This window comes from Vombatus ursinus, unplaced genomic scaffold (genome assembly GCF_900497805.2).
Source record: "Vombatus ursinus unplaced genomic scaffold, bare-nosed wombat genome assembly UNPS02002460.1, whole genome shotgun sequence".
NCBI lineage: Eukaryota > Metazoa > Chordata > Mammalia > Diprotodontia > Vombatidae > Vombatus > Vombatus ursinus.
This window is the reverse complement of record NW_020942238.1, coordinates 1-15,818: the sequence shown is the minus strand read 5'-3', so window position 1 is coordinate 15,818 and position 15,818 is coordinate 1. Positions and strand designations below refer to the sequence as shown.

Below are 15,818 nucleotides of genomic sequence, written 5' to 3'. Positions count from 1 at the left end.
AAGAGAAAGAGGAGGCAGGCATTATTAATCATTCAACATAATTGATCAGTTAAGCAAATGGATAATTAATTCATGAGAATCTCCTTCTCCCCTGCCCCAATTCCTGATCAGTCTTTGATGGTCAGGGTCCAGTGGCCTCCTGTCCCACTAATCTGGATATCTCCCTTCTTTCTTCCATTAGCTATAGTACATTGTCTGTCCCCTGAGCCACTATCTTCTCAGGAACCTCTCTCTCACACCCTGCATCTTACCACCATATTGGTCCACTCACCTCTGAGGGTGCATGAACAAGGACAGAGTAATTTCCTAACTAGTTCCCTGCTCCCTGTGCTTCTCCTGGTTGCATCTCAGGTGCTCAGAGAAAAATGAATGATTCTGGGGAGAGAAAATACTATGGACACTTTCCCGATATGAGTGACTGTAATAAAGTGACTGTGAGGGTTTAGGGCATCTTAGTTGCTGTTGGAGCCCCTGTATTTGAGGGGCTGGCCATAAAGAAGGTGCTACTCTCATTTTCTCATGTGTTGGTAGAAAAAAAGAGGGATGTGTGGATATGGATTTATACACCAGAAACATCTGTCCTGTTCAATATACTCCTAGAAATGCTAGCAATAGCAATCAGATAAGAAAGCCCAAATGAGGGAATAAGCATAAACAAAGAAGAAACAAAAGGTCTGAAGAATTAGGGGAAAACAGGCATATAAACGTATCATTAATGGAGATGTGAATTGTTCTTGCAAGTCTGCAAAGCAAGTTAGAACTATGCCCCCAAAACACTAAAACGTGAGTTTATTTTGAACCAACAATACCAACACTAGGTCTATTGCAAAAGGAGTCCTCATATAAGCAAATTATTTAGAGCACCTCTTTTCAGAGTAGTCTCAAACTAGACATTAAGGAGGTGGCCACCTAATAGAGGAGGTATAAACAAACTGTTGCAAAAGAATATCATGGAATATTATTTTGCCAGGCAACATGACAAAACGGACAGTTCCAAAGGAAAATGGGCAGACAACTATATTGTGATGAAGAGTGAAGTGAGCAGAACCAGAATAATTTACACAACAACATTAATAGGAAAAAAAAAGATTTTGAAAGTTATTGGAATTCTAATTAATGCAATGATAAATCTTTATTTTTTTATTTTAAACAAGAAGTTTATTTCAACAACAAGATGTTTGACTTGAAGGGAAAACTATCTAGGATCAATTTTTTTATAGTAATTTATCCCTACTGAGACACAGAGATTGCCCTACATGTAACAGCTACGTACAAAAAAGTCACAAAATCGTCCTTGGTTTTACAATGATAACAGAAAAACATTGAAACTATCCAATCAAACAAGATATGCAAGGATTTTTTTGTGGGCTTTTTTTTGTGTTGTTGTTGTTAAACCGTGAGAGCAAAATTAACTTACTGGAATATAAAGATAAAAGTTGAATAAGCATGCCACTAATGGAGAAAAGGGATATTTTCACAGAAGCAGTTTGTTTTTTCCCCTCCCCATCTCCATTTGATGTTGATCATAACATACCATCGGCCATTTAGTTAAAAAAAAATAGGCATTATGCCTGTGCACATACACCAGTTACTTTATGTACAATAAAGGAATGGGGGAAAGGGAATCAAAGAAGACAGAAAACTATACTGCAGTAGTCAGGATGTGGATGAACCAAATCTTGGTTTTCTAATTGTGAATGTATTGTTTTCCTTGGGAGCACAGTTCTGGAGCAGAGTTGCATGTTCTCTTTCTAGTAAGGGCCTCCTGTCTGCTGCTGGAATACATCAATTATATCTTCATCCTCCATTTCCAACTTTTCAGGTGTGTCTGTCGTATTGACTGGTTGGCCATCAAATCGGAACCTGATCTGCCCCATTGACAAACCCTGTCGTTGACAATAGGCTTTCATTAGTTTACCAAGGGATGTGTACTTCTTAATCTTAAACGGCACCACCGAACCATCTTGCCCTGCCACCTTCAAAATAATGCGGCCCTTGTTTTCAGTCTCCAAGCCTTCCTCTGGCTTTTCATTGTCCATGGTGAGTCCCGGGGTCTCCTCAGCCACTGCTTTACAAAAGCGGCACCAGGATGGTCCCCTCCAAGGGAGAGGCAGCAGCGGCAGGAGCAGGGGGAGGAGGAGGATGATGGTGGTGATGGTGAGGAACAGGAGGAGGAGGAGGAGGACGAGGAGGAGGAGCTGCAATGATAAATCTGAAGTTCAGAGGACTGAAGATGAATCATGTCAGCCACCCACGGCTCCTGTGACAGAGTCTATAGATTAAAATCCAGAAAGAAATGCACATCTAGATTTCATCCATAGCAGAATCTGTCTTTCTGGACCCTGGGTACTTATTGTCAGGCTTCTGTTATTGTTCTGATTATAGACATTTAAACTGAATTTCCTAAAACATTGTAAACATCTGTCTGCAGGAGCCAGGTACATGGGTGACAGTCCTAGGTGGGAACTGTCCCTTGTCCCTTTCAGGGGTCTGAGATGGGGGGGTACAAACCCAGCCCCCACAAAGACACATTCTTCCCGCACCCAGGTCCCTGAGAGAGGGGACCCCAGGGAGAGGCAGGGGCCCCTAAAAGGGCGGGTCTGTGCCCCGCTGACAGACTTCAGGCCGGGTCCCTGCAGGGGCCCATGAAGGCCATGCCCTCCCCGGGGACAGTGAGGGGACGGACTTGGGATGGGAAGGAGACAGGGCATTGGCAGGATCGGACCAGGGGGAGCTGAGGACGCCTCCTTGTTTAACAGGGGATTGTTTTTCTCGGGGGGTCGGGGAGATGGGGTGGGGGAGGGGAAAATGAGGAGAAGAGGGGGAATGAGACGGGGTCTGCCCGACGACGTCCTGGGAAGCGGGGCGCCCTTGGAGGCGGGGATAAAAACAGCCGCACGACAGGGACAGTCGGGAAACGAGGGATGGGGGGGGGCCCCCGCTCCGCTCCCCAGTGCGCTCTGTACCCCCAGGACAGGAGGGACCGAGAGAACCGCTAGACCCCCCCTTCTGGACTCAGCTGCGGACACCTGAGAAGGGGGAAGAGGTGGGGGGACCCCACAAGGGCTCTCGGCGGCCCCACCCCCCACACCCAGGCCTGGTCAGGGAGGCTGACCTAGGGATGAGGGGGAAAAGTCTGAGGGGCCCAGGAATAAAGTGGGGTACAGGGGAGGGGGAGCGGCTGGTGAGGACCTCCAGCAACAGCCCTACCCCGCCCCCCCCAACTGAACCTGCCCCTCCATAGCTGGGCGGGGATTCCACTAACCCTGCTGTGATGTCACACCTAGAGGTGGGGCTTACCTCAGCTACTGGAACACAAGTGGTAACCATTGAGATGACCAGGTCTAACCCCAGGATGCAGAAGAGGGGGGACCCTGTGGCCTCTTCGGGGACGGGGGCTCCCCTTGCGACCCCTGGCTGGGCCAGAGAGGGGCAAGGCCCTGTTTCCCTCAGTCCCCAGGCACGGCCTAGGCTCAGTCAGCCAGGGCAGACGCCCCAGTTTCTCTCAGGCGGGTCTGGCTGAGGAAGGGGCGGAAGACGGTTCAGTGACTCACCAAGCCTCAGAAACAGAGGCTGGTGACCCCGGCAGGTGCAGTGTGGGAAGGGGGCGGGGCGCCCGTGATTTCACATCCGGGGCAGTCACTGTTGTGTTTTTGTGGGATCTCAGGCGCGCCTCCTCCAGGAATTATCGATGTGTGCACCCCTGCAAATTCCACTACCAAATGCTGTGTTAAGAGAATAATGAAAAGCATGGCCCACGATGCCATTTCATTCCCTTTTCCCAATCTGAAAACTATTGACAGTGAATTGATAAAGGGCCAGTGTCAAATTCACCAAGGCATTTTGAAATTTCAATTCCAAGTCCTGTGTGGTAGGACTAATGTCTCCCAGAATTTCTCCTGGACATGGGTTTGATCCATGCCTCTTCCTTCCCTAGTAAAACAGCATTTAGTTTTCCCCACAAGATGACAAAGCCCTGCAGCCCCAAGGCAATCTTTTACTTCTCTAATGAACTCATTATCCCTCTCACCACATTGGCTCTTCAGAAAATTGTCATCCCTCCTCACGCCTCCCATGGCTCCTTCCCACACCCACCCAGCCTCTCAGCTGAGAACCCTGCCTCATACTGTACTGAGAATACTGAGGTCATTCCCTGAGAGCTCCTTCTTCGCCCCTCCTCTTCCTCTCACATCACTCAGATGCCTTCTGCCACTGTCTCCCCCTGCACCCCTGTCTCACACATAGAGATGTGCTTACTTCTTAGTAAGCCAAACCCCTGTCTACCTGCACGAGGGGTCCCCTTCCAGCCCATTTCCTCCAGCAAACTGCTCTCTCTATCATTCCCATTCTCTCCCTTATCTTCAATATCTCCCTGTGTACTCGCTGCTTTCCCCCTGCCTGCAAGCATGTCTGTGTCTCCCCTGCCCTTAAAAAGTCTTCCCCTGGATCTATGCATCCCCTCTAATTATCACCCCATATATCGCCTCCCTTTTGTGGCTAAACTCCTTGAACAAGCCATTTACAATAGTCTCCTCTATTTGCTTTCCTCTTTCTTCTTAACTCTTCTGCAGTCTACCTTCTGCCCTCATCATTCAGCTGACATGTCTCTCACTAATGTTGCTAACCATCTCTGAGATGCCTAATCTAAAGTCCTTTTCTTAATCTTCACCTTTCCTGATCACTTTGCTTTGTTGTTCACCCTTCTTTTGATACTTTTGTCTAAGTTTCTGTGGCATTATTCTCTCCAGGATCTCCTTTTAATCAATTAATAAACATTCATTAAGTGCCTATGATGGGCCAAGCATTGTACTAGAAATACAAAGAAATGTAAAAGACAGTCCCTGCCCCTGAGCACCTCACTATGGCCACACCTTCTCAGTGTCCTTAGCTGGATCTTCATCCAGGTTATGCCTGGTAACCATGAGTGTCCCACTGGGCTCTGTCCTGAGCTGCCTTCCCTTCTATCTCAATACTTTTTCACTTGGTGCTCTCATTAGTTCCCGTGAATTCAATTAACATCTCTATGCAGATAATTTTCACATTTATGTGTCCAATCTGATCCTCTCTGTTGACCTCCAGCCTTGGATCTCCAAGTTGCCTATTGGATGTATCCAACTAGATGTCCTGTAGACATCTTAAATTCATTGTGTCCAAAATTGAACTCTTTCTATCCTCCTTCCCTCAACACTCTTCCCTTTCAAAATTCCTCATTACTGTTGAAGGTACCACCATCCTCCCAGGCACCCAGGCCTGGTACCTAAGTGTCATCCTTAACTCTTGACCTTCTTAACCACCCCACAAACCAGCATGTTGCCAAGACCTATCAATTTTACCTTTGAAACAACTCTCATATATGTCCCTTATCTCCTCTGGCAGTGCCACCACCTTGGTGCAGGCCTTCCTTGATTCACACAATGGACTATTGAAACAGCCTTATGACTGAGGTCTCTGCCCACAGGACATCCCCATTCCAGTCTATCCTAAACTCAGCTCTTAAAATCATCTTCCTAAAGCACAAGTCTGACTATGTGCCCTTCCTCCCACCTCTGCTTTTCTACTCAATCTTATCCAGTGGCTCCTTATTGATTCAGGATCCAGTAGAAAATCCTCTCTGGCATTCAAAGCTTTTCATAAACTACCCACCCTCGCTTTTCCAGTTTCCTTCCACCATATACCATACTATGGGGTCCCAATTGGGGAAAAGCCATAAACAAAACAGTAACAAATGAAAGATATAAACTTAAACTCTGTGAAAGGTGGAATCCCGGACAGGGTGACCTGTTAAAAATCATAATTCCTTCACTGAGTCATAGCTTAGATACTGTGGCTGATGAAAATCATAACATGGACCCAGTGACAGGTTTATGGCCCACACACAATCAGTACACGAACCCATGTTTGGGCATTTTATCCAGTAACATTGACTTAATGCCCAAGCTCATTACTAAGCAGAAACCCAAAGTATCCACCAGTTATTAACAATGTACTCTATCACTCCTCCTTCTTTTGTATGTTTTCTATAATTACCACTGGGTTTTTCTGGGGTCTTGAAGTGGGAATTGATCCACTATTGAGACCGTTTTCAACTGGGAGCCACTTCAGACTGACCCTTTTACATAAGTGATTCTATTGGTTAAACTAATACTTCTTATAATCAATCTGAATCTCTAGCCTCTTTCTTCAGAATAAAATTAAGTCCTCTGATTGGGGAACAGAGAATACCTCAGTGCACAGGGATATTCCCTTGGAAAGGTACAGAGTTCCTCAGCCAGAGGAATTCTGGACCTTACACTTACACACTCCCCCAGCATCCCCCTCACCCCTAGGGTTTACTCTTCATACCAGAAACATTGGCTTCCTTGCTGTTCCTAGCACAAGATCCTCCATTTCTCAATTCTGGGCATTTTCTTTCAATGTCTGTCCCCCACACCTGGAACACTCTCCCTCCTCATCTCTGCTATCTGACTTCTCTGGCTTTCTTCAAGTCTCAGCTAAAATCCCACCATCCATAGGAAGCTTTTCCCTTTCCTGCAGATTTCTAGCACCTTCCTTATATTAATTATTTCCAGTGTTTCCTATATATGGCTTGTTTCTTCATACCTGTTTGACTGTTGACTCCCCCATTAGTCTGTGAGCTCCTTGAGAGGGAAGGGACTGTCTTACAGGTCTTCATATTTCCAGCGTAGCACAGAGCCTGGCACAAAGGAAGCAGCTTAAAAATGTCTATTAATCGAATAGAACCTGATTGGCCACTGTTTCCCCTGATGTATCTTCCCGGCCCGCCAAGGGCATAAAGTCCCACCAATGGGCAGTCAGGACCTCTGTAACTTGATGGATGTCTGAAGACCACTCAAGTCCACATTCTCTTCCTGAGAAGAGCAAGCCTGCTCTTGATAATCAGATATGTTTATGTGGAGATGAGAGGGGCTGTGTCCAGAGAAGCTGTGTCACTATATCATTGTTGCATTTCTATGCTGTGTTAGCTCAAAGCAATCAAGAGCTCTACCAATTGTTCTCTAGAAAGGATCTAAAGGAAATGTCAAAAACATCATGACAAGGCAAGTGGGATGGCAACTTGAGAAGATGGAGTTGCCATGGCAACCCTCTCTGTGACTGTTTTGTAGATTATAGGAATAGTGCCTGGTAATTGTCCTTCAGGTCATGCTCTGACTGCTTGAGGAGGTCTGTCACCTGTTTTAGACAGTGGTGACCATAACCTTTCTAAGGAAACTGAAGGAGAGATGGAGGGCAACAGGTGCTAGACAAGTCAATACATCACCACCACCTTCTCCAGCATCTTCCCACAGGTTCAAATGGAGACAGACCCATGCCCCAAAACCCAGAGCGTTGGAAAGAATGGCCTCGCCCCAAAGTTACCAGAACTACTTCCAGCCCAGCCCCCACAGGCACCACGGAGGGGAGAAATCATGGAAGAGACAGAGCCCACGTTCCTCATCACCGCCAGCACCAACTGCTAACCAACTGTCACCAATACACACAAAAACACACAAGAGGCCTTGGAGTGGCAGCATTCTCCAGAACAGCCAGCCTGCTTCCTGCCCATCTCTCACAGCCATCAGTGGAGGAAGCCACCGCTGCAGAGAAGGGGCCAGCCACCTCCACTAAACTGCCAACACATAGCCACTCACAGGGCAGGCAAGCCAGACTAGCTCAAGAACCAAGGCAATCTGAGGGAGGGAGGGCAGGTAGCCCATGCTTCAGTTGACTTTGGAATTCTTCTAATCAACCTGGGCTGGGTGTTTCTGACATCAAGTCTGAATCTCTCTTTTTGCAAGATGCACCCATTACTCTGATCCCTGACCTCTGTCTAATCCTTTTGACAAGGGCCCACCCAATATGTATACACCTGAAGAAACTGCAGGTGATTATTCTGGAGAAGACTCAGGGCAGACATATAAATATAAATATTAAATAAAATCAAATATAAAATCCTCTGTTTGGCATTCAAAGCCCATCACAACCTGCCCCCATCTCTGCATTCTTCCTGCACCCTACACTCTCCCTCCAGATAATCTGTGATCCAGTGACACCCTCCCCCTTGCTGGTCTTTGCACAATACCCTCCATCTCCCAACTGGCCATTTTCACTGGCTGTCCCTCTTCCCTGCAATCCCTCCTCACCTCTGCCTCCTGCTTTCCCTGACTTCTTTCAGGTCCCACTTAGAATCCCACCTTCTACAAGAAGCCTTTCAGGAACCTCCTTAACTCTTTCCAATTTAACCTGTATAGGGTTTGTTTGTACAGAAACAGTATTGCCTTCCCTATTCCACTGTGAGGTCCTTGAGAAAAGGGATTGTCTTTGGCTTTTCTCTTTCTTCCTAAGTGTCTGGCACTTAGTAGGTACTTTATAAATGTTTATTGACTGAATAACTAAGACCCCATAGTTTTCTTCATCCTCAGATGGCATGAATTTTATCCTCTTTACCATCCTGTCCATCCTATGTGGATACTCTCCAGCTTATTAATGTCTTTCTCATTGCACAAACCCTGTCTTAGCTGACTCCCCCATCCTACACTGGTACTACCAAGTGTAGCTGCTACTACACCCAGGGTGCTAACACTGGTTCAAGAACTCTCCCTCCTGAGTTTCCCCTTCACAATCAGCTGGTTGACTTCCTTTCTTTTTTATGTCATTCCCTCAAATTCATCTTATATTTTCACCCTCTGTCTTTGTATCTTCCTTCTAGCTGAACTGTTAGGGGTATAATTTTTCAGAATTACAAGTGTCATCTTCCCATGCAGAGATATAAACAGTTCAGCTCCATTGAATCCCTTGTGTTTTCTTTTCCCTTTTTATCTTTTTAGTCTTCTCTTGGGTCTTGATATCGGAGATCAATTTTTTGTTTGATTCTAGTCTTCTCCTTATGAAATCTTTCTATTTCATTGAATGGATTGCTACCCCTGCTTTTTTTTATTTCATTTCAGATGAAGCATAATAGATTCTACTCCAGCTCCTTACCAAACTGTGTCTGTTTTCTTTGTAAGCAACATATTGTAGGATTCTGTTTTTTGATCTACTCTGCTATTCACTTCTATTTTATGGGAGAGTTCATCCCATTCACATTTACAGTTATGATTACTACCTGTGTATTTCCTTCTATTCTATTCTTCCTCCTGTTTGTCCTCTTTCTCCTTTCACCCTTTCCCTCCTCGCTAGTGTTTTGCTTCTATCCACCACTTCCCCTGATCTGCCCTCCCTTATGTCAGTTCATCTCCTCCCTTCCTAGTTCCCTTTAGGGTAAGATAGATTTCTGCATTCAACTGATTGTGTATATCATTCCCTCTTTGAGCCACCATGGATGAGAGTAAGGTTCAAGCGATGCCCATAGCCCACCTTCCCATCTTCCCCTCCACTGTAATAGGTCTTTCTTACCACTTCATGTGAGATAATTTACCCCATTCTACGTCTCCCTTCCTTCCGCACCCTTTGTACTCCTCTTTCTCATCCCTTAATTTTTGTCATTTCCTCATATTCACCTTATACCCATATGCTCTGTCTATGTATATACCTTTTGTCGCTGTTAGTGATACAACTTTTAAGAGTTACAAGTATCATCTTCCCATGTAGGGATACAAACCGTTTAGCCCCGTTGAATCCCTTATGTTTTCTTTTCACTTTTTTACCTATTTATGCTTCTCTTGGCCTTTGACACTGGACCTCAAATTTTTGGTTTCGGAAGACTTGAAATCCTCAAATTTCATGGAATGACTATATTTTTTTTCTGAGGACTATTATACTTAATTTTGCTGGGCTGGTGATTCTTGATGGTAGTCCTAGCTCCTTTGTCTTCCAGAATATCATGTTCCATGACCTCTGATCTTTTAGTGTTGCAGCTTCTAAGTCCTGTGTAATCCTGATTGTGGTTTCCCAATATTTGAATTGTTTCTTTCTGGCCACTTGTAGAATTTTTTCCTTGACCTGATGGTTCTGTAATTTGGCTGTAATGTTCCTTGGAGTTTTTATTGTAGGATCTCTTTCCTGAGGTGATTGGGGGATTCTTTCAATGCCTATTTTGCCCTCAGGTTCCAGGATATCAGAGAAGTTTTCCTTGATAATTTCTTGAAAGATGCTGTCCAGGTCCTCCATTTTCATTATGACTTTCAGGTAGTCCAGTGATTCTGACATTGTCTCTCCTAGACCTATTTTCAAGGTCAGTTGTTTTTCTAATGAGCTGTTTTACATTTTCTTCTATTTTTTCATTCTTTTGAATTTTTTGAGTGATTCTTGATGTCTCATATTGTTGTTAGCTTCCACTAGCCCAATTCTAACTTTTAAGGGGTTGTTTTCTTCAGTGAGCTTCTGTACATTTCCATTTGGCAAATTCTGTTTTTTAAGCAGCTTTTTTTGTTTTTCCCGACTGTTGACTCTTTTTTCATAATTGTCTTGCACCACTCTCATTTCTTTTCCCAATTTTTCATCTACCTCTCTCATAAGATTTTAAAGCTCTTTTTTGAGCTCTTCCATGAGTTTTTTCTGGGCTTGAGATGTCTTCCCATTTGTCTTTGAGGTTCTGCACATAGTTGTTTTGACATTATTGTCCTCTTCTGAGTTTGTGTCTTGGTCTTCCCTATCACCATAATAACTTTCTGTGGTCAGATTATTTTTTTTGTTGTTTTTTACTCATCTTTTTTGGCCTTTTTTCTTTCTTTTACATTTGAGCTCTGCTCTGAGGATGGAAAGGGCACTGTTTCAGGCTTCTTGTGCCAAGGGATGCAGGCCCTATGTTTACCTGGTGCTGCACTGATGTTGCCCTGAGGCCCACAGGGGACCCTGGTGTCTTTTGCTGTGTTAAGGGAGTGGGGTGAAGATGACTGGCACTGCTGGAGGCTGTAGGTGTCTGGCAGCTTACCTGAGGCTGGGGTGGGGTCCTAATGGTTATGTCTGGCATGTCTTGAGGCCTGAGGGGTGTTTGTGCACTTCCCAGGGACTACACTGAATGTTAACAGTGGTTACCTACTGATGGTGACAGGGTTGTCTTGGGTCAGTTTCTGCCAATTAGTTAAATACCTGCAGGTTTGGGCCCATAATATAGAGATATACAACCAGCTGGTCTAACCTTGTGTGTGTGTGTTTGGGGGGGTGACTTCAGCATCTTACAAAGTTTGGTTACCCCTGGGAACTTGGCCAAGATCTTACTTTATTCTAGATTTTTTTTTTTTTTGCCAAGTAATGTGGACTACCTGAATTAAAAACTGGGGCTTTAGAAAATCAGTTCCTTACTAAACTGTAAAACCTGGGGTGCATCGGTCCCAAGCTGCAGGTTTTCACCGGTCCCTGCTGGCAGGGTTTTTACTGCTTTCCCTCCAGTGGTGTGACAGCCCTGTGGTGCCCACGCCTGGGTCTCTCCCTGTGGCCACAAACATCTGAGACAGTCTAGGAACTCTTCCCCTCCCATTCTCCATCATGATCTCTTTTGTTTGGTGTCATTTAATTTAATGGTATAATTATTTTTTGTTCTGGTTTCAAACAGTACCTGATGAAAGGGGCGTTTCCATGTAACTTGTTTTGGAACAGAAACAGGGGACTGTCCCTGACCCTGCTGATCTCTATGATTTACAGAATGAAAGAAGAGAGTTATTTTAATGTGCACTTCTCTCATTATGTGGGATTTGGAACATTTTGTCATAGGGCTATTCATAGCTTGGGTTTCTTCCTTTGAAAACTTCCTGTTCCTTTGACCTATTGGAAAATGGCTCTTAATCTTAGAAACTGGAATCAGTTTCTTCTATATCTTACTTATGCAACAATCCTTGGAGAACTTTAGTGCCAAGATGTTTTTCCTCATTTAAATGTTACCCTTCTCATTTTAACAGCATTGGATTGGTTTGTGCAAAAACATTTCAACTTTATAGAAGCAGAATTCTTCATTTTATTTTCTGTAATTCTCTCTTTTGCTTGTTCTGGCATAACCTCTTCCCCTGTCCATAGCTGTGAAAAGTAATTTCCTCCTTGCTTTTCTAATTTGCTCTTGAATCCCCATTTACACCTAATACATGTATCCGTTTGTAATTAATTTGAAAGGTGCTGTGAGATGTTGATGTCCTATTAAACTTCTGGCAAACTACGTTTCCCTTATCACATCTGCTTTTTTTCCTTCATCAAATAGTGTGTGCTCCTGTGCTCCTGTTATAGTCTGAGAGGTTCAGAGACCTCTCAAGGACCAAAGTACAGGACAGGGTGGTCTGGAATGAATTCACAGACTCAGGCATTCCTCAAGTCAATTTGGCAAAGATTTATTGTTACACTTTTCCAAAGGCAAAAGTTCTTAAAGAACCTTAGAGGGGTTCAGTTAAAGTTGACATAGGATAAACTATAGTAAAACAAGTGTCAAATATGCTAAGTGGGTGATTCAGGGTGGGATTAGGCAGTGGTTAAGGAGTGGTCAGTTCTTAAAGGAACATGCACTTTTTGTATCTACTGCTCAGGTGTTTTACCCAGAGTTCATCAGGAAAAGCCCAAGGTGAGGGGGGTGTAGCTACAGGGAAGTGCAGTTTTGAGGCCTGCTACATCATTAAGTTACCTAGCAGTCAAAGCTGACTGAGGGCTGTTCAGTCTGCCACCAATCAATGTCTTGTTTGACAAGATACATGTAGGGAGTGTACATATGTCCTAAGTCTAGGATGCATATGAGGAGTTCAGGATGCAGCTGATGAGATATGGAGTTGGTATAGATACTCCAGTGGTTATGAATATCTTTATGAGCCAATACAAAGCCAGTTCAAACTCATAACTCCTACAGATGCAGTTTGTAACTGCACCAGAGAGAAAGTTAAGTGTGTTGCTGAGGCCGACTCATGAGTAACTTCCAGGCATAGTGTCCTTGGGCTGAGGAGAAACTGCCAGGGATAGGGTTTCTGAGGTTAGGGAGAAATATGGTCTTGTAATTGGGGTCCCAGTACAACCACCCAAGCACTCCACCACTCCCTTCCCCCCCACCCCAATTGCTCTCTTTGGATTTATTAAACACTAAGTTATTTTATGTGTTCGCTTCAGTACATTGCACAACTAATTTTTTTCCATTGATCAACTTTTCACATTTGAACAAGTTCCAACTGTTTTCCAGGCAGCGAGGTGTCCCAATCGGCCTGAAGTCAGGAAGAATCATCTTTTGAGTTCAAACCTGGCCTCAGGCACTTACCAGTTGTGTGACCCTCAGCAAGTCACTTCACCCTCTTTGCCTCAGTTCCTCATCTGTCAAAAGAGCTTCAGAAGGAAATGGCAAACCACTCCAGTATCTTTGCCAAGAAACTCCCAAATGGGGTCAGGAAAAGTCAGACAGGACTAAACAACAACAACAATTGTTTTCATAATCACAGATTTGTAGTATAGATTGGATCTGCTATTGAAAATAGTGATTGATAATCACTAACCCAATGCCCTTCCTTTCCTACTTCCCCTCCTCCATTATTTCCCTTGAGATACTTTCTAAACCTTTTTATTGATATTTTCTGTTTCTCATATTACCAGGGCATCCCACATATCCCTCCTTCTACCCATCCTCGAGAGCCATGTCATGTAACAAATTGTATTTTTTCTTTTAGGGAGAAAAAGAAAACTGAGTACAACTGATTCATGCATTCAGAAAAAGGTGTGCAATGTGTAACACCTGTGGATTTCTCAGGTCCTAGATGGGGTAGGGTGATGGTGGTGGCTTTTCATGTTTCCTTTTCAGTCCCATTTGATTTTTAACATTTTGTTACAGGTACTTTTAATTTTTTGCTGTGTCATTCTTTTCATTTCAATTGTACTTCCTGTGTGTATATACTGTTTTCTTGGGTCTGCTTAATTCACTTTGCATCACTTCACAAAGATATTTCCCTATTTCTCTGTACTCATCACACACATCATTTCTTACAGCATGGTAGCAGTGTTTCACGATGTTCATGTTCCACACCTTGTTTAGTTAGCAGTTGCCCAGGTGATAAGCATTTACTTTGTATCTAATTCATACCTGTCACAAATAGTGCTGTTATATATAATTTGGCATATATGGGACTGTTTTTCTTATTGATGGCTTCCTTGGGGTGTAATGAAGTTCTTGTTTTAAAGGCTTCGTCGACATTTTTTTACCTTCTTTGCATCCAAATTACTTTCTGAAATGGAAGTGTCATTTCACAGCTCCACCAATAAGGTATTAGTTTGTGCATATCCCTCCAACCTTGTTTATGTATCAAAAACATATATGTGCAATAAAAGGAATTGGGTGGGATTCCTTCTTTACCTGCCATTTCAAGTAGTTTATATAGTGTTTGGATGAAATGTTTTTAAATGTTTAGGAGAATTCACTTTCAAATCTATCTGGTCCTGGGGATTTTTTCCTAGGGAGCTCATTTATGCCTTGTTCAATTTTTTTCTTTTAAGATAGGGTTCTTTATGTATTCTATTTCCTCTTCTGTTAACCTGGGCAGTTTAGATTTTTGTAAGTATTCATCCATTTCATGTAGATTGTCAGTTTTCCTGGCATGTGATTGGGCAAAATAACTCGTAAGCATTGTTTTAATTTCATCTTCATTGGTTATGCATTCACGCTTTTATTTTTGAGACTGGTAATTTAGTTTTCTTCTTTCTTTTTGTTAATCAAGCTACCCAATGGTTTATCTGTTTTTGTTAGTATTTTGATAAAAGCAGTACCTACTTTTATTTTTTTAATTTGATTTTTAAAATTTTTCTTAATCTCACCTTTGATTTAGGGATTTCTATTTTGATGTTTAATTGGAGATTTTTCATTTATTCTTTTCCTACTTTTATACATTTCATGCCCAGTTCCTTGATCTGCTCTTTCTCTGTTTTATGGATGTAAGCATTTAGAGGTAGAAAATTTTCCCTAAGTACTGCTTTGGCTGCATCCCACAAATTTTGGTATGTTGTCTCATTGCTGTAATTCTCTTTAATGAAATTATTGGTTGATGCTATGTTTTGTTCTTTGACCCACTCATTCTTTAGGATCAGATCTTTTCCTTTGAAATTAATTTTAATCTATGTTTCCACATGTCTGTAATTTATATTGCATTGTGGTCTGTAAAAGGTGCATTTAATATTTGTTTTTCTCCATTTGGTTATGAAGTTTTTATGCTCTAATATGTGTCCATTTTTTGTGAAGGCCATGTACAACTGAGAAAAACTTATATTCCTTTCTATTTACATTCAGTTTTCTCCAGAAGACTATCATATCTGACTTTTCTGATAGTCTTTTCCTCTCTTTAACTTCTTCTTTTTATTATTTTATGCATAGATTTGCCTAATTCTGAGAGGTGAAAGTTGGGGTCACCCCTTAGTATAGTTTTACTTTCTATTTCCTTCTGTAAGTCATGTAACGTTTCCTTTAAGAAGCTGGACACACTGCCATTTGGTGCATATTTGGCAAGTAAAGATATTATATTATTGTCTATGGTACCTTTTACCATGATATAGTTTCCCTGCTTATCTCTTTGAATTAGGACTATTTCAGCTTTTGATTTGTCTCAGTTCATGATTTCTACCATTGCCATTTATACTTCAGCTGAAGTTCAAGTGTCTGGGGTAGGGGGCGTGGGGATTTTCTGAAGCTTCAGGCCTTTCACGCTGCTCTTTTCAGAGCTAGTTCTGGGGGTTTGAAAGTTTTTGGTGGTTCCAAAGTGATGTGATTTGGGGAGAGGTTTGTTCACTGCTTCCCTGCTGTGTGCTCTGGGCCTCACCCAGGAAGAACCCCTTATCCCTTGGGAATGCAATGGATCCTGCTCCTCAGGGTCCCTGCTCCCTTTTGACCAGAATGGATACTGCCCCTCAGGGACCTGTTCCTTTGGGACTGTAAGTGATAC

The 15,818-nt window shown here is 43.2% G+C and overlaps 1 protein-coding gene across 1 annotated transcript; it reads right to left on the bottom strand.

Moving 5' to 3' along the window:
* Positions 1 to 1,099: 1,099 nt before the first annotated feature.
* Positions 1,100 to 3,571, bottom strand: LOC114048673 (small ubiquitin-related modifier 2-like). The gene is made up of 2 exons (XM_027869747.1): positions 3,301 to 3,571; positions 1,100 to 2,198 (listed from the first exon to the last, which is right to left on the bottom strand). The coding sequence occupies exons 1-2, from the start codon at positions 3,328 to 3,330 to the stop codon at positions 1,752 to 1,754; spliced, it is 477 nt and encodes a 158-aa protein (XP_027725548.1). The 5' UTR covers positions 3,331 to 3,571; the 3' UTR covers positions 1,100 to 1,751.
* Between the last annotated feature and the right edge of the window lie 12,247 nt (positions 3,572 to 15,818).